Source organism: Anabrus simplex, chromosome X (genome assembly GCF_040414725.1).
Source record: "Anabrus simplex isolate iqAnaSimp1 chromosome X, ASM4041472v1, whole genome shotgun sequence".
In the NCBI taxonomy this organism is placed as follows: domain Eukaryota; kingdom Metazoa; phylum Arthropoda; class Insecta; order Orthoptera; family Tettigoniidae; genus Anabrus; species Anabrus simplex.
In genome coordinates, this window is record NC_090279.1 from 203,631,007 (window position 1) to 203,658,128 (window position 27,122).

The 27,122-nt window shown below is 38.1% G+C and overlaps 1 protein-coding gene across 10 annotated transcripts in view; it reads right to left on the minus strand.

The window, feature by feature from the left end:
- Positions 1 to 27,122, minus strand: part of tyf (twenty-four) — a 486,874-nt gene that overhangs the window by 12,421 nt on the left and 447,331 nt on the right. For all 10 annotated transcript variants that reach the window (XM_067158829.2, XM_067158820.2, XM_067158825.2 and 7 more), the window contains one exon: positions 3,549 to 6,120. In XM_067158829.2, the coding sequence (XP_067014930.2) occupies positions 3,549 to 6,120 (2,572 nt within the window). The remainder of the gene's footprint in view (positions 1 to 3,548; positions 6,121 to 27,122) is intronic.

Here is a 27,122-nt window from a genome sequence, read left to right on the forward strand (position 1 = left end):
TCTGCAGGTCTTGCCCCGGGTAGAATGACTATGGTGAGCTACTTCTAAGGTTAGGTTACTCAAAAGAGAATGTTACTCGCTTGCAAAGAGAATGACTATTATAGACAAAAGAGCAGCACATGACTGCCACTGTGCCCTGTACTGCCATCTGGTATCATTATTAGAACTATCGACCAGCCACACACTGCCATATATCGATAGAACGAGGAAATCAGCGGGAGTTTAAAATAATACGAAAATTACGGATATTGCTCTGAAAATCGGGAGATCAGACCCGGCGATCGGGGGGAATGATGAAAAATCGGGAGACTTGGCATGTCTGGGAACTATAGTAATGCTAAATCGTTGGTGAAATCCAGGCAATATGATTTTTTTTGGCAAATCTTTATTTTTGAGGGCATTTTCTAAACCATTCCCTTATTACCATTTCTAGAGAACAATTAAATAATATTTAATTTCAAATGACTTATTATATTATTATTATTATTATTATTATTATTATTATTAGTACAAACTTTTCTGCTAGTGTCAGAGATTGCTTTAGTTCCTTTCAATAAAAACAAAGCTGGTGTTTATATCTCCATTGTTAATCTCATGGAAAAATCTCACAATGTTTTAAGAGCTCCTTAATATCATTTAAAAATATGAAAACATGTGTCAACATCTTAGGTGTATAACCCTACATCTATATATCCACACATACAAGAAAAACCTGTAATTATTTTGAGGTCTAATGCTCACACTGAAAAGAACTGCATCAGGAGAGGATTCATCAAAAAGTCTTTAGAAGTGCTAGAAAAAGAATACAAAAGAAAAACGTATTTTGCCAGACCATAAGGAACTTGGTGTGGGTGAAGTGCTAAGAAAGTGTAAAGAGGCAAATATAATATTATTCCTACTGAAGTACATAGCACAGACATGGACAATGACTAAAAGACAGGAGGGAAATCCACAGCAACGGAATTCCATTTTGTAGTAGGAGAGGAAAGAAAGAAAAAGAAAGAAATGAGGATGTCAGGAAAGAAATTGAGGAAAAGCTTTCCAACACAATGGATGGAAATAAATGAAGATGGTTTGAATGTGTGAAAGGGATGAAATAGGGAAGGATATTGAAGCATCCCTTTGTTAGACTCTTTGGTGTTAATGTACTTTGCTTTCTCTAGTGACACTTCGAATCTTCCTTTGGCCGCTTGTCTTCTGCAACAGCTAACTTGGATTGCTGCTATTTCTAGAGATTCAGCGATCGGTGCCTTGTCGCTTGGCAAAGGAAAGGCAACCTATGGTCAACACTTTCCTCTTGTGACCCAAGTGGATGCCCATGCTGAGCAGTTCCTCGCAGCGTTCGATCTTACCCCTGAATTAAACTTCAGCAGGTAGGCGTGTGTGTCAGTATTGGTAGAATGAGTCTTACGGTTCTGTTGTCTAATCCTAGTTCCTTGAGAATTTTACTTAACTTATAGGCCTTCCTAAAATCAACAAAGGTCACTACCACCTTGCAGCTTCTAAACGAAAACCTAGAGTAGGTTAGTTATGAGGACGAGGATTTGCTCAGCACATTATCAGCTCTTCCAGCTGACTGTCGAGTACAGAGGTGCTCAGCTGGGCAGCCACTGAGGCTAGGCCAGTGTAGCCGAGCTGGCCTGATATAAATGTGGGCAGCTTACGTAGCATGCATACGTCACAGTGGAGTGAGAGCAAAGACACTCTGCAAGGAAGTAGAGCAGCAACGTCCGATTGTGATTACGAAGCTCTCCTTCACTACTCAGTGAAATGCTGATTCAGGTACAGTATTAAAAAAATAATTTAAAAAACACAATAATGGCAAGGAAACCTATCTTTCCAACATATTCCAGTTTGATTTATACTGCGCTCTATATAAATGGCGAGTTTTATTTTCTTATATTTATGCATTCAAAGAAAACTGACACGTTATAATTTTTGTTACAATTTACAAAGATACAGGGTTTAAGTGTACAAGCTACAATATACAATTCCATTAAAAAAGTAAAATTCCTGTTATTCATCAAAAACTTAATACTGTATATAATTCAACAGGCTGACTCCTTGATTTTAGTGTTATGTGACTTTCCCTGTTCACTGAATTTCTGAAAATAGTATTGAAAATTTATATATATCAAGCATGCAATAACAGCCAGCCTCTAAATGGCAAGGGAGTTCCATCACGAGTGAGGACATAGGTATTTATTATCGAAGATTGAAGTACAACAACAACATACTGTAAATGCATCTACCAAGTGGATTTAAAGTATGGCTTCAAGTGATGTGATGTTATTCCCAGTGAGCATGATTGGATTGATGGTGATTTTACCAGATAATTGAAACCCAAGCAACAAGATGACACAGTTTATCTACCTCAAGTCCATATTATATTAGAAATGTTTCTAAAGCACCTCTTAAAATACAATATTGAAAACTCTAATTCCTTACGCACAGTACAAAAATATTTCAGGTTGTTGGCCTAACGCTATTTTATCCAGTCAAAATAGATCCTACATAATGAACTTATTTCGTACAATTAAAATTAAAAATGATGTAGATTGCTACCCTCCTTTGAATATTTCTGCCTCCATTCCAAACTCAGGTAATGCCACAGTGATCAAGTGACAGAGAACGTTGCCCAACAATCACAGCCACTGACGCAACCACGTTGTCTGTGGCTGTACAGCACACACTAATCCCCTGCCTGCCCACCTGCTCTGCTCTTCTTAGTAATACCCTTATTTAATTATTTCAATCCTCCAAATTGTGCATATATTTACATGATATTTGCAATGGTCATTGCATCAATTTCTGTCACTTGAATTTATGATGCAGCAAAACTCAACTAACTTGAATATTTATAAATTGATATTCATTCTTCCCTCACAATCCCTTTACATCTGCATACAACACAAAGTTAAAAATTTGTGCTAAAGAATATTATGTTGTTTAATTCAAAATAAAAACATTAGAATTCTCATATATTCAAAAAATTATCTTTCAATGATGATATGCAGCCTGGATGGAAGAGAAAAGTAGTATAAAATTGTGCTATTACTGGAAACAAAACTGTAGTTGTTGCAAAGCTAAGGAAAGATGCAAGGGCTACACACAGAACACCATGTGATGTTCACTGAGAGCTGTCAGCAAATAAAGACTACCAGTTAATGAAGGCTTGGAGAGTGGAGCACGAATTTGCTAGGTAAGATATCAGTCCTGAATTGCAGCTGGAATAAGCAAAACAAGTAAGGGAATGTACAAGGTTTTTGTTTACATTGAAGTGTGCCATGTCAAGATACCAGCATTTGGTTTTGTGTTCAGCGTTAAGACCAATCCGGATTACTTATTGTTTTGCCATATCTGACCCTTATTGCAACTCTGAAAAAGGAGGGATCATTTTGAATGAGATTTGGCTACGTATTATGTGCAATATTGTTTAATTTGAATTTGTGGTTAATTCAAGTTTCTCTTCTGGATACTTTAGGTTCTAATTAACAGGTTCTACTGTATTTAAAACATCAGTTACAATGTACAAAAATTGTACTCACCAAGGCCAACAAAGGTAACAATCTTATCATGGTTGTCTGCTTGAGTTGTGGGTTCCCTATACCTTGCCGAGAACTCTTCTCCTGCCTTACTGTTGCCAGGTGAAGTAGCAGCCACTGGCGTCGAAGGCAAGAGAACAGCGGTCGACACGTAGGCAACCTCCTCTGATGCAGTGCGTCCCTTATCTTCCTCCAACTCTTTTTGAACCGGTGTGCTTGTCGATTCTTCGCCTTCATCTCCACCTTCAGAGAGCAGCAACTGCTCATTCACCTCGAAGCCAAACGTGATTTCTCCATAAACTGTACCCTCCTGCTCGGCCTCATCCATTAAGATGACAGGGGGACGAACATTGCCACTTACTTTCTTGTTACAGGCACCACTACCTCTTCCAGTTTTGTTACTACTTACTGCTGCCTCTTTATCTCCCATGGGCTTGTTAGCATTCACTATCACACTACTGGTACTAACATGCCCATGGCCACTTTGACTAGCAGCAACACACTCCGGCGCACAATGACGTCTGGGAATCACAACAGTTGCTTCCACACTAGCTTCAACTACAGACGAAGTTACTCGTTTTGACGAGTCCTTATTATCACTCGAAGTAGTGTCCGGTTCACTCACTACATTCCCCTGATGCCTCGACACTTTAGAAGGTTCAGTATTTAAACTGAAAGTAACTATAGCAGATACGTTGTTATCAGGAGAGAGAACTTGGTTAGACAAGGGAGTATTATGCGAATATTTACCCGATTTGCTACTGTCTATCTTACATGAAACTAAACTTTCCTCTAGAGATGGGTATTCTCCTTCTGACAAAATGTTCGAAGGTTCATCAGCAGAATACGGTGGAATAAGCTTGTAGTCCATTGTAGTGTTCGTCATGGCATCTTTCTTAGTACGAGGATCGGACAGAATGGGCCGCGATTTGATGGAAGGCAGTGTCGTATCCGCACCAGGCGGATGCAGGGAACTTTCTGCTTCTTTTTGCACACTAGGCTGGGACGTTAACGAGTCTTCAGCACTAACACTAGAACTAGGAGGAGGAACTGTTGAATGACCACTACCACCACTAGGGTTAGAGGACACTTTTGAACCACTCACTGGTGGTGTACCAATGTTCAGTTTAGGACCACCAGTGATGAATTGTGGGTTGCTAGGGCTGGGGACTGGAGCCATTGGAATTGCTCCGCTGGAAGAAACGGGAGGTGGAGGCGGAGGAGCAGAAGGTGATGCACTTTTAGGTGCAGTCACTGCTGGCCACCGACCTGGGTTAAGATTGATATTGCCATGCTGTGGTTGCGAAGGGGCAGTCGGTATTATGTTTGTGGAAGCCATCCGGGCAATATCGGCATAAGAAGCCTGAGGGGTGGACCCACTTGACGTGGACGTTTGATCCAACGCCAATTTCGGTGTGGTGGATGACACTGGAAGGGAGTGAACACTGTCCAAGTCACTGCTATCGGACTTGTCGGACGGTGGCATACTGGATGTCGACTTTCGACGGAGATGATCGGGTGAGCGCGGGCGATGGTGACGATATTGGTAGAGTTCCACTGTACGATCGTGAGGAGGAAAACCACTATTGGCCCCAGTTAGAGTCTTTCGTTGGTAGTACGACTGACCTCCACTACTATTACCTTCGCGGGGCTGGTAATAAGACGAGGAGGAGGTGGTTACGTGACTATTATACATCGGAACAGTTCCTGACCGCCGACTGTCATCACTAAAAAACATTCCGCTCATTACAGTCCCGCGACCACCACTACTGCTACGTCGCTTCTTGCGTCTCTGCTTTTTCGTGACAACATGAAACTCTGTTTCCTCACTGGCACCCGACATAGACACAGTCACCGCACCTTCGTCACGCTCACTCCTCCTCCTCTCCTCGGCCCCCCGACGTTTACGATTTCCTTGGCTAGGTATGCTACCACTGCTACTCTCGTCTGCTGACACAGTTACTGTTACATCATTACAATAGTACTGCTGTCCTTCCTCAGTACCCCACGATCTACGGTCACCTACTCTAGTAAACTCTCCATCATCCACAGTAGTCTGTTTCTTAGTGCGTCTCACAAGCACTGAACTAGAAGATAAAGAATTGCCCCCTTCATCACCGCCACTTCCACTAGCAACACTACCGCCTCCTTCGGAACTTCCTTTCTCTTTCCCACTAGACGAGGTGAGGTCTTCCAACTTGGTTTTGGATATTTCTTCCAGACTGTTGGACTTCTTCAGCTTCGACCCTTTACCACCACGATGCTCCTTGGTCACCTGCTTGCCAGCTCGATTCTTTCCTCCCGAAGTATTCCGCTCCTCTTCGGCCAAAGGTTCGTCTCCACCTCGTTCACGCCGTGGTTTGGTGCCACCGACAACACTATTACTGCTGTTGCTGTTCCTCTGCTGTTTATTGCTGAAGGTCACTGGTCCATTACTGTGTGATGTTGTACTTTTTGTACCTTTACCTTTACTATCTGTAGTTGACTCTATGTAATCGATCAAACTTTCTATGTCCTTGTCGCCCCGATGTCCCTCGATGTTCTGGGACATAATCACATTGCGGTCGTTATTTGTCTGGAACAATCACAATAAATTAAATATAGCAATTTTCCTTAATATGAAATGAACAAAGAAAAAACTATAAAAATATGAAAAAATAAGATTCATGATTTCTAAGCAATATGTTCTTCGTATAGAAATGAAACTTTCATAATAAAAATCAATCAAAAGGTTTTGGTTATTGTATGTAGGCATTTTTATTTGATGATAAGCATCACCAGTCATCTTTATAAGCCAACATCACACGAGATGGAGACCCGAACGGACTTTCATCTGCCCTTCAAATATCAGACTACAATCGTTGGGAAAACTGAATCCCAACAAAACTCAAATACAATCATTAAAGCCATAGAACAAAATAATTGTATTCTTAATATTATTACAAAAGAGGATTGTTCATTCTCATTCCACCAGTTAAAAAAATAAATTTAATGCCTTTTTATACCTCCACAATTCAAAATCAATATATTAATTGTAAATATGCTACAAGTGTTAAGCGAACAAGGGTGAACAAGAGTTTCTTTATTAACTTAGAAACAAATATGTAAGTTCAACAACAAAACAATGCAATTAAGAAGTATGTATTGGAAAATTACTCATGGAATAAAGTTTTAAAAGATAGGTTAGTATTTATTAGGTCCAACTGAAATCTTAAACCCTTAACACTGGATTATAAACAATGGGAAGTACACATAAAGTCCTAGTATATACTTTTGCTGGATTTTGCAATAAAAAGTGGAACTAGAAAGCCGTGCTTAGTTTGTACTACTTTTCACTGTATAAAATAACGCATTGAATATGTGCATAAAGCAAAGTACCACCTATTCTCAGTATAGGTTAAGATTAACCATAGTTTATCCTTTTGTGACTTAATTAGCTTAGCAGAAACAGCTGTAGAGGTTAAAATGGTAGAATTTATGCAGGTTCATGCAAACAGGTGTAGAAAGAAAGAGGAGCACCTTAAGCTTTTAAGTGCTGAGTTACCAGTTGAAATTTGGGACCTCAGTGCTGAGTTTTTTCATTCGGATGTAAAAAAAATTGTAGAAGCATTAATTTTCAACTTATCAGTGGGGTGATAAGATGTTTATGAATGTTTGTTCTTTATAAATCAAAATGAAAATTGAAAATCTTATACTTATGTTCTACATTATTTTTAGAGAACAAAATTACACTTTCTGCCCACGTGTATACAAAGTGAAGAGTCCAAAAATTTCCAAAAATCTGTAGGCGAGTAATATAGGTAACTCCTAACAAATACACGAGTGCTTTTGAACTCATTGGGCTGATTGCAGATACGACTACTTTTAGCCTTAGACAACGTCTACCTAAACAACGTGTAAAATGAGCACGGTCTTCCATTGCATAAACAAGGTTCAGTCGATGTTTAACTAGACATCGCGTAAAGTTTCAATATTGGTTCGAAAATGAAAATAGAAGTATCTTTCATGGTACTCTTTGCACGTTACAACCAATGAAATTCGTCGGTGCGCGCGCCGAACGCCAGTCACCTGTTTGTCTTCCTACGCGTTACTCAAATATATTCACAATTAAGTATTTATTTATTTTCCACCTAGTCCTTAAATTAAGGACACTTCCTCTAAAGCATTACTTTGTCAATTTTATATATTTTTCATCTAAACAGTGTTATCTGGCTGAAGATGTTGATAATATACGAAACATGTACCACTTTTGGTCATTAAAAATTGCCTTAAGCAATCATTGTATCGACTAGGTGGAAAATAAATAAATACTTAATTGTGAATCTAATGAAGTGCGATACGGACCATGAAGCTGATTTTATGTAATTACACAAATATGGCTAAGTTTTAGACTGACTTGCGCACAGATAAGAGTATCGCTTTCGGTAGAAATTAAATCTCATAATATTATCGACACTAAGCGACACGCCACCGCACAGGGAAGTGTAGCTTTGATTATAGCACTGACGAAGAGAGGATGAAGCAATAGTAATGTGTAAACGAGTGTGTTGTACGGGCCGTATAGATGTAGCTTGCATTCTGGAGATCGTAGGTTCGAAACACATTATCGGCAGCCCTGAAGATTGTTTCCCGTAATTTCCCTATTTTTACACCAGGCTAATACTAGGGCTGTTATTATGGACACGGCTCTTCTTCCCCAGTCCTCTTTAAACAATCACCACTATCACCACCACTTGCCTTTTCCTATCTGATAGTTGCTGAAAACTTATACGATTATATATATAAAAAACCCATACAACCTACTTTTTAGTTTTCATTATTATGTGTGTTTACATGGCAGTAAATATAAGTGAATCCCTCCCGGTTGATGTATGTGACAGCCCACTGACAATCGGGACACAATTTTGATATGTATGTAGTCATAGTGACCCATAATGCCATGGAAATTACCCCATGTACATAATAAAATATATCGGTTGCCAAGAATTGTACTCAAGTTGACGATTACCGGACTGTCCCTTTGTCAGTCTCAAGAAACAAGTCTCTCGAAAAGCAAAACCTTATTTTAAGATCTATCTCCCCGTATATGTCAAGTGAATTGCTGAGATTTAGCAGCAGGCGTCCCACAGAGAGGCCGTCGGACTAACCTTTCTTCCCGGAATCGTCTCAACATAATACAAATTATATGTTTCATGGTACATAACCTCCGATTGTGATTCACTCCTCTCATTTGAGGTTAAACAGTGCTCTCGGCAGTGTTTAAACATGACCAGTTAGACATTATCTAAAACCGATGTTCAAGTAATAATAATAATAATAACTTAAATGTTTCCACCTTTTCAATACAATATATTCACAAGATTACAAAATTATACGGTACTAGTTTCGACCCATCTAGGGGTCATCATCAGCCGTATTGGAGCAAAGATCATTTGTGGCGAAATCCTAAGACAATATTATTTTAAAGAATAACAAGTGAAATGAGATGTTATGGTAATAGTTAATAATACAAGGAATATACATAATAAGAGGTTTTTAACAAAGAATAAAGTATAAATGGGGTGTTGTAAAAATTATAATCATGGAAATCAGTAAGTTCTTGTATTGAAATGAAATATGGCTTAGGAAGAGGGCTTAAGGTGGGGCTGAAGGGTGCGGGAGAAAGTGTAATTGTCTTGGAAAAGTACCTTTGATTAAATTTAGGATTGAGTTTAGGTTGGCTGCATTATTGTTTCTGAGGAAAGTGATAAATAGATCGAAGAGTATGTTGGGTTTCTCTGAGATTTCATTGAGATTGTGACTGGCATTAAAGTATTGGTCTAGGTGTATGTAGTAATTTTCATTATGTTCAGTAAAGGGCCCTTGTTTGCTAATACGAGGATGTCCATGTCTTGTTCAATATTGGTGAAATTATGGTTATAATCTTGCATGTGTTGGCCGATGGCTGAAAACTTGTTGTATTTTATTGCGTTAGTGTGCTCGTGGTATCTGATAATGAAGTTTCTCCCGGTTTGCCCGATGTAGGTTTTTTTACAGGTGGTACATTTGATCCTATAAACTCCTGATTTTAAAAAACTGCTGGTCTTGTTGATGTGTGAAGTATTGTATAAAACATTCATGTTCTTATTGTTGGTTTTGAAGGCTATTTTAACGCCTTGTTTCTTAAAGATGTTGGTTAACTTGTAGATATCATTGTTGAACGTGAAGGTGGAAAATGTTAGAGGTTTGGTTATTTCTTTTTTGAGGGTAGTTTTTGGGCGATGTTTGTGTTTATTGATTATCCTTTCTATAAAATGATTGCTGAAGCCGTTGAATTTTGCGATTCCGCGGATTGTGTTGAGTTCGTTTTTTAGATCTTTATTGGACATAGGTATGCTGAAGGCTCGGTGAACTAGGCTGTTGTATGTGGCTCGTTTGTGGGACTGGGGGTGCACTGAATCTTGGCGAATGGTGGAGGCTGTTTGAGTGGGTTTTCTGAAAATTTTATAACTGAAAGAATCTGAGTTTCTAGATTTAACCATCACTAGAAACTCAGATTCTTTCAGTTATAAAATTTTCAGAAAACCCACTCAAACAGCCTCCACCATTCGCCAAGATTCAGTGCACCCCCAGTCCCACAAACGAGCCACATACAACAGCCTAGTTCACCGAGCCTTCAGCATACCTATGTCCAATAAAGATCTAAAAAACGAACTCAACACAATCCGCGGAATCGCAAAATTCAACGGCTTCAGCAATCATTTTATAGAAAGGATAATCAATAAACACAAACATCGCCCAAAAACTACCCTCAAAAAAGAAATAACCAAACCTCTAACATTTTCCACCTTCACGTTCAACAATGATATCTACAAGTTAACCAACATCTTTAAGAAACAAGGCGTTAAAATAGCCTTCAAAACCAACAATAAGAACATGAATGTTTTATACAATACTTCACACATCAACAAGACCAGCAGTTTTTTAAAATCAGGAGTTTATAGGATCAAATGTACCACCTGTAAAAAAACCTACATCGGGCAAACCGGGAGAAACTTCATTATCAGATACCACGAGCACACTAACGCAATAAAATACAACAAGTTTTCAGCCATCGGCCAACACATGCAAGATTATAACCATAATTTCACCAATATTGAACAAGACATGGACATCCTCGTATTAGCAAACAAGGGCCCTTTACTGAACATAATGGAAAATTACTACATACACCTAGACCAATACTTTAATGCCAGTCACAATCTCAATGAAATCTCAGAGAAACCCAACATACTCTTCGATCTATTTATCACTTTCCTCAGAAACAATAATGCAGCCAACCTAAACTCAATCCTAAATTTAATCAAAGGTACTTTTCCAAGACAATTACACTTTCTCCCGCACCCTTCAGCCCCACCTTAAGCCCTCTTCCCAAGCCATATTTCATTTCAATACAAGAACTTACTGATTTCCATGATTATAATTTTTACAACACCCCATTTATACTTTATTCTTTGTTAAAAACCTCTTATTATGTATATTCCTTGTATTATTAACTATTACCATAACATCTCATTTCACTTGTTATTCTTTAAAATAATATTGTCTTAGGATTTCGCCACAAATGATCTTTGCTCCAATACGGCTGATGATGACCCCTAGATGGGTCGAAACTAGTACCGTATAATTTTGTAATCTTGTGAATATATTGTATTGAAAAGGTGGAAACATTTAAGTTATTATTATTATTACTTATATATTGTTCAATACGGACCAAAAACATGAAATTCATAACCATCAACGATGTTCAAGTGATAAATAACGTCTCTGCAATGTGACAGACATACTTGGGCATTGTTTAACAGTAGATATTGTCTAAAAACCATTTCTGCAATCGACCCACTGCGTTTTTCTTTCTTCCTTCCTTTAGAAGGAGGCTCTGTTTCTTTCTCACAATTTTTTCAGCACTTTCTGTATCGCTCACTTAAATATGGCTTAACAATTCATTAAAAATTTTTTTTTATCATCACTTTCTGCTGTGTTAATAACTTAAAGAGTCTTTGATCTGAAATAGCATCGTGGCAAGAGCAACTAGCTTATTGCCCACCACGATTGTTTACATCACAAATGAACTCTACAGACGACGTCTACATAATGCTCTGTAAGTTACATCCCGAAGCTATCAGCGGATATCAATTAGTTCTACATAATGCCCAACAGATGGCAAAACATGCTAAAGATCGAATCGGCATTCAAGATCTAAATTAGATGTATGGCTTTTCAGGCGTTTGTTCTATTAACCAGCATTTCGTCTTAGGTCTGACACTAGACTCTTCAGAGTGGGATGTGTCAGACCCTACCCACTGATGCTGGGGTGTATGCAGGTGAACTTATCAGAAGCCTTTTATGAGGCACAGTCTGATAACTGCATACGGGAGATAAGACTCCACAATGGAATTAATGCCCGCCTAGCAATTCCAAATGGAAATTCTAAGTTCCAATGGAGGGAATTAGATATTTTTCCACCAATAGAGCATATCAAAATCAGATCAATTCAAGTGATAAATAACGTCTCTGCAATGTGGCAGACATACTTGGGCATTGTTTAACAGTAGATATTGTCTAAATACCATTTCTGCAATCAACCCACTGCGTTTTTCTTTCTTCCGTCCTTCCTTCCTTTAGAAGGAGGCTGTTTCTTTCTCACAATTTTTTGATCTGATTTTGATATGCTCTACTGGTGGAAAAATATCTAATTCCCTCCATGGGAACTTAGAATTTCCATTCGGCATTCTAGAGCGAGTACAATTTTCGAACTTCATAGTGAAGATCTGTATTAATACAGTTAAAAATAAGAAACAATGTTAGGTTTTGGTCCACCCAATCAATACACATCACTTTACAAGTGAACTATTTAATTTAAAACATATTAAAAATATTTAGGTACATGTTTCGTCTCTATTTGAGACTTCATCAACCAGGTCGTTCATATTTCACTTTGATGAAAGATTGATTGCAAGAAGTGTTAAACTAGCTCTTTAAATATATGTATATTTATTCTATGATTTTTCAATAGTTGCAGCAACAATGGACATTGATTCTGTACGAGACGTTATGGCAGGCTTGTCAATTTGAAGTTAATTTTTTTACATTGAAGACAAACGTTTTTGCACGAAGCGAGGTCGATTTGTATTAATAATGTATATATATTTATATCTTTTGCATTTCTCAAATAGTCCTTAAGAAGACATTGGGTTCTTCCATTTTTTAAACTTTTTTTTTCAGTTTCTGATGAGTTTTGTAATCTACTACATGATTTTATGCTCGATGAAGCCTCAAATAGAGACGAAACTTGTCCCTAAATATTTTTAATATGATTTTAATTAAATAGTTCACTCGATCTCAACACATGACCTAGTTTATTTATCCTATTCTCTTCGCATACCCAAATACAAACCTAAGTTCACCACTTGTAAGGATATGAGAGATATTAATTTAGATCAACTGAAGTATGACTCCTACAACCTACCCTGGGATGATATTTTACTACTAGACTATATTGACGCAAAAATATACAAACTAAATTCCCTCATTATTAGTCTAGACGACAAACACGCTCCCAAACGACAAGTGAAAGCGAGTCCCCCCCCCCATGGTTAAATGATGAAATTAAGATTCATGGTTCCGATGGTACAAACATACCCGTAACGAATCAAAACTATAGGGTACTTAGGAACAGAATTAAACAAGAAATCAGAAATTTAAGTACTTAAACTGTCTTTCAGGTAAACTGAATGCCAAGAATTCCTGGAAAGAACTACGCTCTCTTGGTACTGTAAAAGGCCAACAACAGCAACGAGAACCAAATATTTCCCCTACACGAGCTTATTACATATTTCTCTGAAGAACGAATCGCGTTTAAAGCAATCAATCAAGCAGAATTAAATACGAATCAACCAGCTACCCCTCCACTTAACCGTCCTCAATTTTCATTCCAAGAGGTCACTAGCAACTGAATTAAAAAAGTACTATACTCTTATTAAATCTAAAGCAGTAGGAGTAGATGACATCCCTACGCATTTCATACATAATATAATAGGCGCTATCCTCCCGATTATCACACATACATTGAACTACTGTCTTAGAAATGGAACTTTCCCTGCACTCTGGAAACAAGCTAATGTCATCCCAGTGCCGAAGATAAACGATCCTAAACTGACCTGACTATCGCCCAGTTTCCATTCTTCCAGCGCTTTCCAAGGCTTTGGAAAGACTGGTGTACGAGCAAGTATTGGAATATTTAAGTAACTATTCTCTCCTTGGCCCATTACAATGGGGCTTTAAGAAAGGGTACAGAACTGCCATGGCTCTCCTAAAAGTGACAGACGACATCAGACTAGCTATGGAACAACGACAAGTTACAGTACTAACGCTACTGGATTTCAGTGGTGCATTTGATACAATACACTTACAGCTACTAATTAAGAAAATGGAATCTTACTTGTTTGACCCTTTAGTGCTGAAGTTTTTTACGTCATATTTGAAAGATCGGAGGCAGCAGGTAATAACTCTTGAAAGAAATTCAGAATGGCGTACAAGGAAAGTTGGCACGCCACACGGTAGTATTTTAGAACCGTTGCTTTTTACATTGTATATCAATGACATTTCATCTTCTCTAAAAACGTGTAATTATCACATATATGCTGATGATCTCCAAATTTATTACCATTGCAGCTTAAGCGAATTACCAAACGCAGTAAAATGCATAAATGATGACATGAAAAACTCAGTGAATATGCTCTCGCAAACAGACTTCTCATAAAACCATCAAAATCGCAAGCTATCATTGTTGGTTCCCAGAAGCTCCTACACAAGATCAACGACTTGATCATTCCTCCTCTACAAATAAATAATAGCACAATCCCGTACAGAAAAACGGTGGGAAATCTTGGGGTGACTATGACTGAAACTCTAAATTGGGCAGAACATATAAAAAACTAAAGTCAGAAGGTGTTTGCTACTCTACACCCACAGAAATTAAATAAAGATATTATACCACTAAATATGCGGCAAAGATTCCCAATTCTTCCCATCCTTGACTACTGTGATGTTATCTTGGTAGACGCTACTAAAGAACAAACTAGGAAACTGCAGCGTATTATGAATTGTTGCCTCAGATTCCTTTCTAATCTAGGGTATGATGTGCATATTACTCCTTACTATCAAGCACTGCACTGGTTAAAACCTGTTAAGAGACGTGAATATCATGTACTTGTCTTAATACAAAAAGTCCTGCATAGTAACTCCCCCCCAGTATATTTAATCTAAACTTCACTTCCTCTCTTCCTTCCATAACCGTTAACACTCGCTCGGGCTCCACTTTAGCTATTCCTCTTCACCACTCTTCTGTGTATAATAAATCTGTTATTGTAACCGGTTCCAGGCTTTGGAATTCCCTGCCAATAAGTGTCAGGGGCATTGACTCTTTCCTCAAATTTAAAATATCTTGCCGAGACTTCCTGTTGAGAGTTACTGATTGAAGTGTGTATTGCTGTGTATTGTGTGCGTGCGATTGGTAATTGTAAAATTGTTTCTGTTAGTTTTATGTAATGCAAACGTAAGGGTCGATAAGTGTGTACATTGTAATGATGTGTGTCTGTTTGAGATAGAAAAGAGGACTGAATCAACAGACTAATAAGCTAATAAGCTGCATATTGTGTGGGTGTGTAACTTAAGCTTAATTTAGGAAATAGTATAAGTAGTATAATTAGTAATAGGCAACCTTAATATTATGTGTTGTATTGTGGTTAAGTTTAAGAGGGAGCCGTGTGCCCTAACTTCGCCACATGAAAGCCATAATTAATAAATAAATAAATAAATAAATAAATAAATAAATAAATAAATAAATAAATAAAATAAAATAAATGTGTATTGATTGGGTGGACCAAAACCTAACATTGTTTCTTATTACTCTAGAGTGAAATGGGAAACTGAAAAAAATAAAAAATAAAAATTAAGTTGTGCACCGCGGCCAGTCCAGCACTGCTATGCCGGTCTATAGGCGGGCGTAGCAATGATGGGGTTAAATTATTATTTCTTACAAAATTCCACATTTTTTTCACTATACGATAAACTAATCATTGTAAGCTAATATTCAACTTCAATAATTATACTCTGAATCAACTGCAAATAATAAATGACAATTTAATTTCTATGTAACATAAGAATGAAGAAAAACTAATTTTAATGTAACAACCTGAAATACCAATGACAGTTGAATATTTTAATATAATCAATATAATGTAAATGAAGATTTCATTCATAGTTCTAACTACAGTGGCATTATTTTTATTTGCAGCAACAGCCTCATGTTTGTGCATATGTCAAAATATTTATAGTTCTACTTGAAGATTTTTCTACAGTTAAAGCCAAAAGGAAAATGCAACCGTATCCATACTGTCCCATATAAAGTTGTGGTATTGAACAGCATCAAAAAATACACAATAGTTTTCTTGCATACATGCCAAATGAAGTACAATTCAAGCCTAACATAACTATTATTTAATATCTGTGAGGAAGGTAAGTTAAATAGAATTTTTTTAAAAATCTTTGTTTCAGTCATCTATGGACCACGTCGGACAATCTTTGCAGTATTATTAGTCTTCTCTGCCAGTATATTTTCATCCTTTCCCCAACTTCCTTTTTCTGCTATTCCGTATAGGATCTCCCTTTCCTCACTAATGTTTCCCCAGTCTCCTGCAAACCACGGAACATTTTGACGAGTTGTCTAAATTCATTTCCGTCCATGATATAATCTTCCAGAACCCCCATCTTAGTCAACTCCAACCTCACTTCTCGGAACCATTCCAGCTCTCTTCCTCTTCCTGAAGAATTCAAAGATTCTCTTCATCAATCTGTTACTGTCCATCCTCAACATGTCTCCACAGAACTGTAGCCTTCTCTTTCTCACCAGATCAACCACCCCTTCAGTTCTTTCATACAAATCTTTGTTGGATTTGGGTCTCCTCTCCCCATTTTTTATATTTGGGCCCAGAATTTAATTTAATAGTAATAATAAAATAAAAATCATATGGCCTCAGCAACCGTGTGCAGACATTTAATTTTGACGCCATCTGGCTGGCTGCTCGCCAATTTCGACGTTCCGTTTTACTCTAGGCCTACTAGATGGCAGACAGTAAACCAAAACTCTCTTGGCCGCCTGCGGCTGAGATTTAATGAATTTTGTTGGGTTAACACCAAATAAGTCAGCAGAGATTTTTTGCATGCCAACATCGTACGACATGTCCGACTTGTTGGCCAAACGGTCAGCGTACTGGCCTTCGGTTCAGAGGATCCCGGGTTCGATTCCCGGCCGGGTCGGGGATTTTAGCCCTAATTGGTTAATTCCTATGACACGGGGGCTGGGTGTATATGTTGTCTTCATCATCATTTCATCCTCATCACGACGCGCAGGTCGCTTACGTGCGTCAAATAAAAAGACCTGCACTTGGCGAGCCAAACCCGTCCTGGGATATCCCGGCACTAAAAGCCATACGATATTTAATTTCATCGTACGACATGGAATGTCGTATGGACTTTCTTCCGCCTTTCAAAAATCCAACTACCTCTGCCAGGTTTAAACCCTCTGTCTTGGGATCCACTGATCCACAGAGCGAGCTAGTTAAATAGTGAACTTTATTTTCTAACGATCTCTATTGGGAACTTCAACTAACATACTTTGACTTGGCAGCGTTTTCATGCTTAGATGTATCTCAAAGTGATATTGCAATTGGATGGTATTAGCGTTATATTATTTATGGTGATATTTCATGATTGAAAGTTTTTAAGTGTTTTTATAATAAGAGGAGAAAAAAAAAAAGTGAATGCAAGAAACTACGCGGAGTATAGAAATAGGGCGTTTTGGTGGCAAAAGACATTACAGTATAAACACATAAGTGTTTAAATGTGTCATTAATCGCTATAGTTAGAGAGTGTGTGAAATCCAGCTTAGGAATAGTCGGATATAGAATTTATGAGTGAATTTGATGTCATTCGCTAGGTATATTTTGTAGACGCCATCTTGTCAAAGAAACAAAATATCCGAGAATGACGTTAGTAAGTAAATACACGTGAATCCCGCGGCTTTGATATACGCATCTCATCAAGGAGTAAAGGTGAAATAAATCCGCAAACATGAACAAAACAAAAGAAGACGGATCGTCGTGCAAGAAATGTGGCAAAGTTTTCAACAGAACGGACAATGCAGTCGGATGCAATCAAATGGTACCATAGAGATTGCACAAATATAACAACTACTGAATTTAATGCATTAAAAGGGAAGAAAGGCTCTTTGCTATGGATGTGTAGCAACTGCCGTCATATGCCAGAAACATACGGAATCAACTCAGCACCACCAGAAGACACGAACTTCATCAAGGAAATGAGAGACGCTACAACCGCAAATACTAAAATGTGTGAAGTATTAAATGAAAAAATAAACATGATTAACGAAAATATGTTGCAAAAAATGCAACTACTCTTGGACACACAACTTCAACTGGCAGCAACAAAAGCATGCACAAAAATAGAAAGGAACAAAGAAAATGAATCTAAAGAGGATGGACTCAATGTAATAAGAACGGGAGAACTAGGGAAAGTACGGAATGACTTGGGGAAACAGCTTGAAGAAAAAGAAGAGGAAGAAAGAGAAGAAGCAGAAGAAAAGGGAAAGGAAAACAAAATATCATATGTTCAGGCAATAAGAACAAATACATCATCAGCGAAGAAAAAAAAAGGTTACAATTGGGTCGAAAGAAACACCTGACGAAGGAGCCGAGCTGCAGGCTGCCGTGAAACGAGCATGGCTATACGTAGGTAGGTTAGACAATTCTACAACTCTAGTAAAAGTGAAAGAGTTCTTGCAAAAAAAAAAAATGGAATAGATAGTGAAATAGAAGCTGAAGAACTAAGTATTATGGGAAGAAACAAAGCCTTCAAGGTTGGAATAGACTTTAAACATCACAAAATAACAGAAGACCCAACATTCTGGCCGAAAGGAGGAGTCGTTAGGCCTTTTTGTTTCTCAAGACAAAGAACAGGCATTCAATTATAAACATATAGGAGGAAGAGGCACAATAAAGACACCATTGTGGAATATAGAAGGTTTGAAAAATGCAGTAAACATGATACCAGAAAACACATTTGAAGAATACGACTTGATATCACTCTCAGAAACGTTCCTGACAACTCAATGGAGTATAGAAAATTTCTACTCCATTCACTCATATGCCAGTCAGGGAGAAAGAGGAAGACCTACAGGAGGCATAACTATGTTGATAAAACCAAAACTGTCCCCTTTTCAGATATTGCTCAACTCAAAAAATATGTTAGTAAAAACCAAATTATGTACAGTTATGAATGTATATTTCCAACCAGAATACAAAACAGATGAAATACTAGAAGAGATTACTTACGCCCTTAGCTTGACAAAAGAAACAGATACCATGATTATAATGGGAGATAGATACACCAACACAAAAGACGAAGATCGTAATTAGCCACTTAGAAATGGAAGGCCTAACGCTGCTGAACGACAGAAAAGAAAAAAACTTACCTCAGTCCAAATGGAACCAGCACTACTGACTTAGTATTCACGAATAGCGACAAGACCTATCAGGAGATCCGAAGAGACATCCCAACAAGAAAACATCTACCAGTACATATCGTCATAAATGTGGGAAACACGCTCCAAGGGAAAAAGTGCAAGAAAACAAAACATTCTATCGCGAGAAATCGATAAAGACAAACTAAACATGGAAATGATGATCCTGGCATCGAGAGAAATCAAGGAAGGAAAATTAAACTAAGCATTAAACATAATCTAAGAACAGTAATAGATGCTGTAGTAAAGAAAGATAGAAAACAAAGGAGGGCAAAACCTTGGTTCAACCAAGAGTGCTACAAGGCAAGAAAAGACGCGTTAAAAGCACTTCATAAAGCAAGAAACTCACAAACACAATAGGACTTAGAGGAATATAATAAGGCCAGAAGATGCTACAAACAAACACTAAACAAGCATAAAAACAACTACCAGGCAGAAGAAAAGAAACTCATCCAACAAGCCGAACAAAAATGGTACAAGGCCTTAATGCCGAAGCAACCCCATTTCCCTAGGGACCTCCCACTCGAAACTTGGGAAGAACACTTCAGGGAAGTCCTTCAGGACAGAGAAACACGTCCAGCAAAAGAAGACCAAGAAGTAGTAGTCAGTGGTGCCATTTTCAATAGACGAAGTATGGAAACAAATGACCGACTCAAAGAATGGTAAAGCATGCGGACCAGATGATATTTTTTACGAGCATCTAAAAAAAACACACACCAGAACTCACAAAAATATGGACAGAATGAATGTCTGCGACAAGGAAAAACCCCGGATAAATGGAGGATATCTACATTGAAGGTATTATACAAAGGAAAAGGGAATTCCAGGGACCCGAACTCCTACAGAGGGATAGCTCTGGAATGCTCTCCACTGAAAATTCTGACAGGCCTCCTGGCCAAAAGAGTTAGCAAAATGACATCTCACGCAATCCCTGAACAACAATTTGGTTTCACCAAACAGAAATCCACAATCCAAGCAGTAAGTTGCTTGCAGAAAGACATAGAAACAGCGTTGGAACTGCCAAGAGGGAAACTTCATGCAATATTTATATACTTCACAAAAGCCTTTGACTTGTTAAATAGAAAACTTATAATGGAGAAATTAGAAAGAATAGTTGGAAAGAACCAAGTAACAAGATTGATACAAAATATACTATCAAAACAATCAAATAGTAATAGACAATAGAGTATCCACAACAGACCCTATGAATCAAATGGAGTTCTACAAGGCGATTCCTTGAGTCCTCTACTTTTCATGATTGCCACCGCAGAAGTACCTAGAGAAATAGACACAGAAAATGTGAAAATCTACGCTTACGCAGGCGACATGGTCATTGTATCACAAAACTTGGAAAATATTCGAACAGCCTTCAGCAAACTTACAACATGGGCAGAAAAGAATGAGCTTACTATAAATAGTAGCAAAACGGTAAAAATGACATTCAGAAGAGGAGGCAGACTATCAGCAAATGACATCATCATGTATATGAATATTCCGATGAAGAACGTACCGCATTTCAAATACTTAGGAATCACACTTCAGACGAGTGGAGATGTCTATGACCTTCACATAAAAGAATGAACCATCGCAGCAAAGACGGCAATTAATAGCATAAAGAATCTAAGACAACTATCCTTGCCCACAGCTACCACACTGTTTCGCTTAAAAATTGCTCCCATCATAACAAATGGACTGGAAACCATCTGGACACACCTAAAGAAGAAAATTTTCTAAGACATAGAGAAGGTCAAAGCCAACTTCCTCAAAAGAGCACTGTGCCTGTCAAAGTACACATTATCTCGACTTACATATGTACTAGCAAGAGAGCAATTTTTCATCGAAGACCTCCACCTCGACCTGCTTCTACCAGCTACCAAAGCCTACTTGGATGTACTGCAGGAACTCAATAAGAAGAGACAAGAGATATGGCCAGAGTTTTATTCAACGGACGCAATTATATATAGGGAATGGACACAAGCCAGTTATGATCTACGTCATGTATTGACAAGATATGCCGTACACGGTTTCCATCATCGGATATGCCTAACAGATAAATTCCATGACCCGGACGATAACTGCAAATGTAAATTATGCGGAGCCTACTGTGACCGATATCATCTGATATTGTGCAACAAAGGACAAAACTCTTTGACAAGTTTCTGTAACAACTAAATGCACATTGTGCGATATTTATCATAATATATTCTAACTAAAATATTCCAGAGCAATGGCTATTCAATGCATCAGATTAACAACGTGCTACAGCATAAGTTGAAAGACAAACCGTCTATTCTCCTCTTGCGAGTTTGGCTTTCTTGCCATATGCACAGGATCTGCAATATTCTCAGAAGGCACACCAAGAATATCTTTATGCATATACAGTCGAACTCTGCTATCTTGAATCACCTTCAACTATGGGCTGTTCCTTGGATTGTATTTTTTTAGATAGGTAGATAAATAATGCTTAAGCTTTAAGTTATTAATCCTTTAACATGTAAGACTAAGATATATACAGGAAGTGTACAGTTTGGTGTTGTTTGCAACAATAATTACTTTCCTGCATACATTTTACAACTAACAAGTGCCTTAGAACAGTATTAAAATATAAGTATGCAACAATTGGCTAGTTTCATAAATTTGTATCCTACGGTCCTTACATTTTGTTGTAATCTGTTGCAGATCACAATACCTATTGCTGTTACTACCATGCTTTATTTCTCAGAAGGCTAGACGCCAGTATGTTAACGATGCAAGTAATATAAAAATTACCTGGATCCTAGATTTAAAAACACTTGTCATGGCCTGCTATATAAGTAGATCATGGCTGCCCTCCATAGGTAGATCATCTTACCCCTAGACTGCAGAAGCCCTGGATTGTACTACACTTCTGCCAGGGCCTGTTGATCTTAAGATTAGTTGCTATGGAGTGACAATTGCTGCAGATCAGATACATTGTTCTTTGTTGCAAGACTAGTGGGTGTCAACTTATATAACACGACCTGACAGCCTGGATGTATAATCATGCTGTATCTACTGCAGTTTCATTTCAGGAGTTTGGACACTTATCAATCCCCCTATTAACCTCTTAACATGAAAGCCCGAGTATACTCGGGGTTTTATATATTTATATAAAATAAAATCCCGAGTATACTCGGGAATGTCGCTCATTGGTCGGTACCTAATTTAAAAGCCCGAATATACTCGTTTCTTGTTGTTTCTCAATATTTCCGCCAGATGTTCATGAAATTATTACTTTAGGGTCCTATTTTTGCCAACAGATGTCTCTGACTCAACCGTAGTGGATGTAAGTGACTCAGGCAGTTCATTTTCGCGGCTTTCCAGCGATGTAGCATTGTGTGTTGATCCTTGTTTTAGGGCATTTCACACAGCCACAAACATTTGAACAGTATTGAGTGTCATGTTGTATTACTTGCCATCTGTTTAGTGCTGTGTTATTTATTTTAGAACCCGTAAAAATATCACGAGTATACTCGGGATTTTAAAGCAGGAACTTTTTGGTGGCTTATTTCATTGTTAAGTTCGAAAAATGTATTTTTATTGTTACCACTGTCATTAGTTTTCAATAAATAGCCCATTTTAACAATAAAAAATAGGTAAAAAAAAAATCACAATTTTGTTAATAATTGGTATGTTAAGAGGTTAACTTGTATAACAATGGTCTTTGCATACACGGGTAACTGGGAAGGAACAATGTATGGCCTGAAAGCTAATTACCATTTCAGTATTCATCTGGATTTGAAACCACTTCTAGGAAGATTGTCAGTGGAACTTGAAACCACTTTTCACAAGTTTCGAGATTCTCAAATTAATTAAATTCTGCAAAGTTTGAAAATGAGCCTGGGTTAACTAAACAGGAAATAATAATGCAAGCTTCAGAGATTAGGGCAGTATTAAAGGCTTTCACATGTTATGTACGCTATTCACCGTGGCATACAATATTTAGTCATGTGAAATTAGAGCGTTCATTTTTTCTATTTAGCATTTTGTACTTACAATTCTGCTAGAAACCTAAATCTGTTTTTCCTGGGATATTCCCATTTTCCCTGCATTAAATTTAGTGGGACATGGTACATAAGAGTGATGCTAGAGCATGTTTAACATACTCTGGAATCAACATCTTGAAACATACTGTATTTTGCACCAACACTTGCAATGACAAAGAACATGAAATAAATGTACCATAAGTCAAACATGCTAGAACTTATAAAGTGCCAGTCTGTGAAGTGGGTTATATCAGTAATCTCATTGTACACAGTACGCTATAAGAAACACTACAACCAACGAAAATGAACTACACTGTTCACAGCAAGCTATCAGTCAACCACACTTCAAATTAAAGCCTGTATTTATCAGGGACCTTATTCTTCAAATTTGTGCGAGCTTGCCAGTTTCTCAACACTCTCATAACAGAAATGTATACGGTAGGTTAGTGTTCAGAAACTCGGGAATAAGTTCCCAGTTTGTTTAGCAAATGAAAGTGACCTTCGAATACATATGCTGGTCAGCTAGTGTGTACAGAAACAAGCACCATTGACATTCCATTCTTTGTAGAATTATTTTGTGATGATTTCACTTTAAGGCTGAGGCGAGATCCATTATTACGGGCAGTCCATAATGGTTAGCACCACTACGTTATGTGAATTACATGGGTAGCTTTTAAAAGACTGCGCGTTTTAAAAAGCACATTAAATGATAAGAGTTATTGTCTTTTTAATTTATAATACACACCTCAAAAAAGTTTTGCACCACCTATATTTGTTGTGTTAGTGAAGGACGTAAGCTTTAGAAGTAGTCGCATGAGAGACATCCGAATGACTTGTAAACGCTACCCGTTAGTGGACGTGGAGGTAATACACGTAGTCTCAGAACAGTCCAGAAGGGTGCACTGTGACTGTCGCCCACCTGCGGACACAACATGGCAAGAGAACATTTGCGTTCTGTGCAGACATGCCAACTTTCAAAGGTAATAAAATCAGGAGAAATTTGGCAGCGAATTGAGACGTATTACGACACATCACGGATGGCAGAACATGTACTAATTCATTATAATTCAATACACTAACAATTCTATTTGGCCTACATATATATTTTTTTCATCATTTATATGTGCATAGTAACTATTGGACATACCTGAACTGAAGGGATATGAGACTTCTCATCCTTCAACATGGTGATCACATTACGACTAATTCTTGTTCAACACACCCGTATCAGCCCTCTTCAGAAATTCTGAACTAAATTTTTGCTCAAAGCACTTGCCTTGCTGAACTGATTTCAAGGTTAAAAGTTTCCCCAAAGTTTGTCCAGACAGCAAAGATCTGAACTGTGTTTTTGTTTTTGTGACTCTCCTAAATATCCTTCCACATTCTGCATTGCTATGTGGAATTGATAAATTAGCAAGCATCACCTTAGAGAGTCTGTCATATTTAAATACACCATCAGCTGATTTCATCCGATTACCAATGCCCAATGAACATCAATTCTTCCTTTTGCCAGGTCTGTTTCTTTGAGCTGAAAGTTACAGAACAGGGAGTGCAGAATATCAGTATCTTTATCTAAGACTGTGTTTTCCTTTTAACCGAGGAATGTGGTGAAATGTTATGACAATCCTCCACCTTTTCAAACAAGACACATTTGAACTTAAGCTGTGCTTAAGAATTTTGTAACTCTTCAAAGTTCCTATATGAGAATCCTTACTCAAAATTTTGCTTATGAATAAGGTAACCAAAGAGTCCCCACTGCAGCAAAATCCTATCTGAACACCTTCTTAGTGATAATGGAGTAGGCACATGCTACAGAATTTTCCTGATATATGGGTTTTGTAAAGCCTGAAATTCTCTGAACTTTTCTTTCCTCTTCGCACTCATTTCCATATAATAAAATATATCAATTATACTTTCATCTACATTTATGGGCAAGCACGCCGCACCCTTCTCTGCAGCAAGATTAATTAGGTGACAAGAGCAGCCTACGATGATTATGTCACTATTTTCCCGCTTCAAATATCCTGCCACACCAATCTTTAATCCCACCATTACTGGGGCATTATCAGCACCAAGAGCTAGGCAGTTTTTAAATGGAATGCAGAATTCCCAAAAAGTTGAAAGCAAAATATTGGCAATGTTTGCTCCAGTAGCATCCCCTTCTAAATTCGGCACAGAGAGTAGACAACTTTGAATTTCATTGAGTTCAGGCCTAAAAAAAATGTTACAACAATGGGATATTTTCAAGATGCATTCAAGATTTTCAAAATGCATTCACCTGCAAATGTGATACAATTTTCGCCCTTACTACATTTCTGTAACGATAACTGCCGTTTTCATTCTAGCAAACCCATATCGTTTAGTGATTTCTGAATCAGGAAACATTTTGCGAAACAAAGGTCCTGCGTGATCAGCACAATTTACAGGGAGGTTATGTTCTACGATAAATGACGTAAATGACGCCTCGGCATTAGCCACAGAATTTACATCTTGGTTTTTACATAAAAAGTTCAGTTTCTGGTTTCTTTCTACACACTGGACACTCCTTTATGTCTTCTCGTTTGCATATACTTGAATATACCGGGCGAGTTGGCCGTGCGCGTAGAGGCGCGCGGCTGTGAGCTTGCATCCGGGAGATAGTAGGTTCGAATCCCACTATCGGCAGCCCTGAAGATGGTTTTCCGTGGTTTCCCATTTCACACCAGGCAAATGCTGGGGCTGTACCTTAATTAGGGCCACGGCCACTTCCTTCCAACTCCTTGGCCTTTCCTATCCCATAAAAAAAAAAAAAAAAAAAAACCACAACTTGAGTATATCGCATTTCCCGCCATGCGCAACAAAAATCACGCCTACATATAGTACAGAATGTGAACGTTGGTCCCTTCCTGGATTCACTCGAACACGGAAACTCTTCCCTATAAGCACTTGTAAACACTGCATCATATTTCTTTTGACATTTTGGCCAAAACAAATATTAAGATAACACGAGCACTTCTGCAGGTCCTGGTAGACTATGGTGTAATACTTCTGAGGTTAGGTTACTTGCTTGACTCGCATGCAAAGACAATGACTGTATTATAGATCAAAGAGGAGTACGTAACTGGTCACCGTGCCCCGTACTGCCACCTGGTATCATTATTAGAACTACTATCGACCAGCCATACTCAGCCATATATCGATAGAACGAGGAAGTCTGCAGGAGTTTAAAATACGAAAATTACCAATACGGCTCTGAAAATCGGGAGATTGGGAAGGAACGATGAAAAATAGAGTCTCCCACTTAAATCGGGAGACCTGGCATTTCTGTCTGTGCAATATACATGATGATAATGATGCTTGTTGTTTAAAGGGGCCTAACATCGAAGGTCATCAGTCCCTGCAATATACAGACATGTCTCAAGTCATTACCGCTTCTGACCGTAAGTGCATAGTGACAATGCATCAGCAAGGCCTGTCTGAGAGGGCAATCGCCGACATGCCCATTTGGACATCTGCCATATAGGCACGTCCTTGCTCCTCCCCAATACCTTTTTTAAAATTTCATTTTAATGAAGGTGAAGGACAGATTCGTTCTGCAAGATGACAATGCACACCCTCATTGCTCTAAGCTTGTGCATCTCTTCCTCAGGGAGGCCCACAGTATCTCCGGACAGTGGGACAGGATAGACCAGGACAGCATGCAACAATGGGTCTAATCATGCTTCAATGCAGGGGGTGGGGCAATACCATACTGAGAGGCAGAATCAGATTCCAATGTTCCATAGGCGGATGCACGTTGCCAAAAAATAGTGTTGTGCCCGTCGTTGCTTGCTCATCAATTCCAACATTTTGTTTACTCTAGGCCTACTAAATGGCAGAGAAAACAATCTTGTCTTGGGGGTCTATGGCAGAATTTAAAAAAAACAAAAAATGTCCAGTAAACACTAAGGGCCG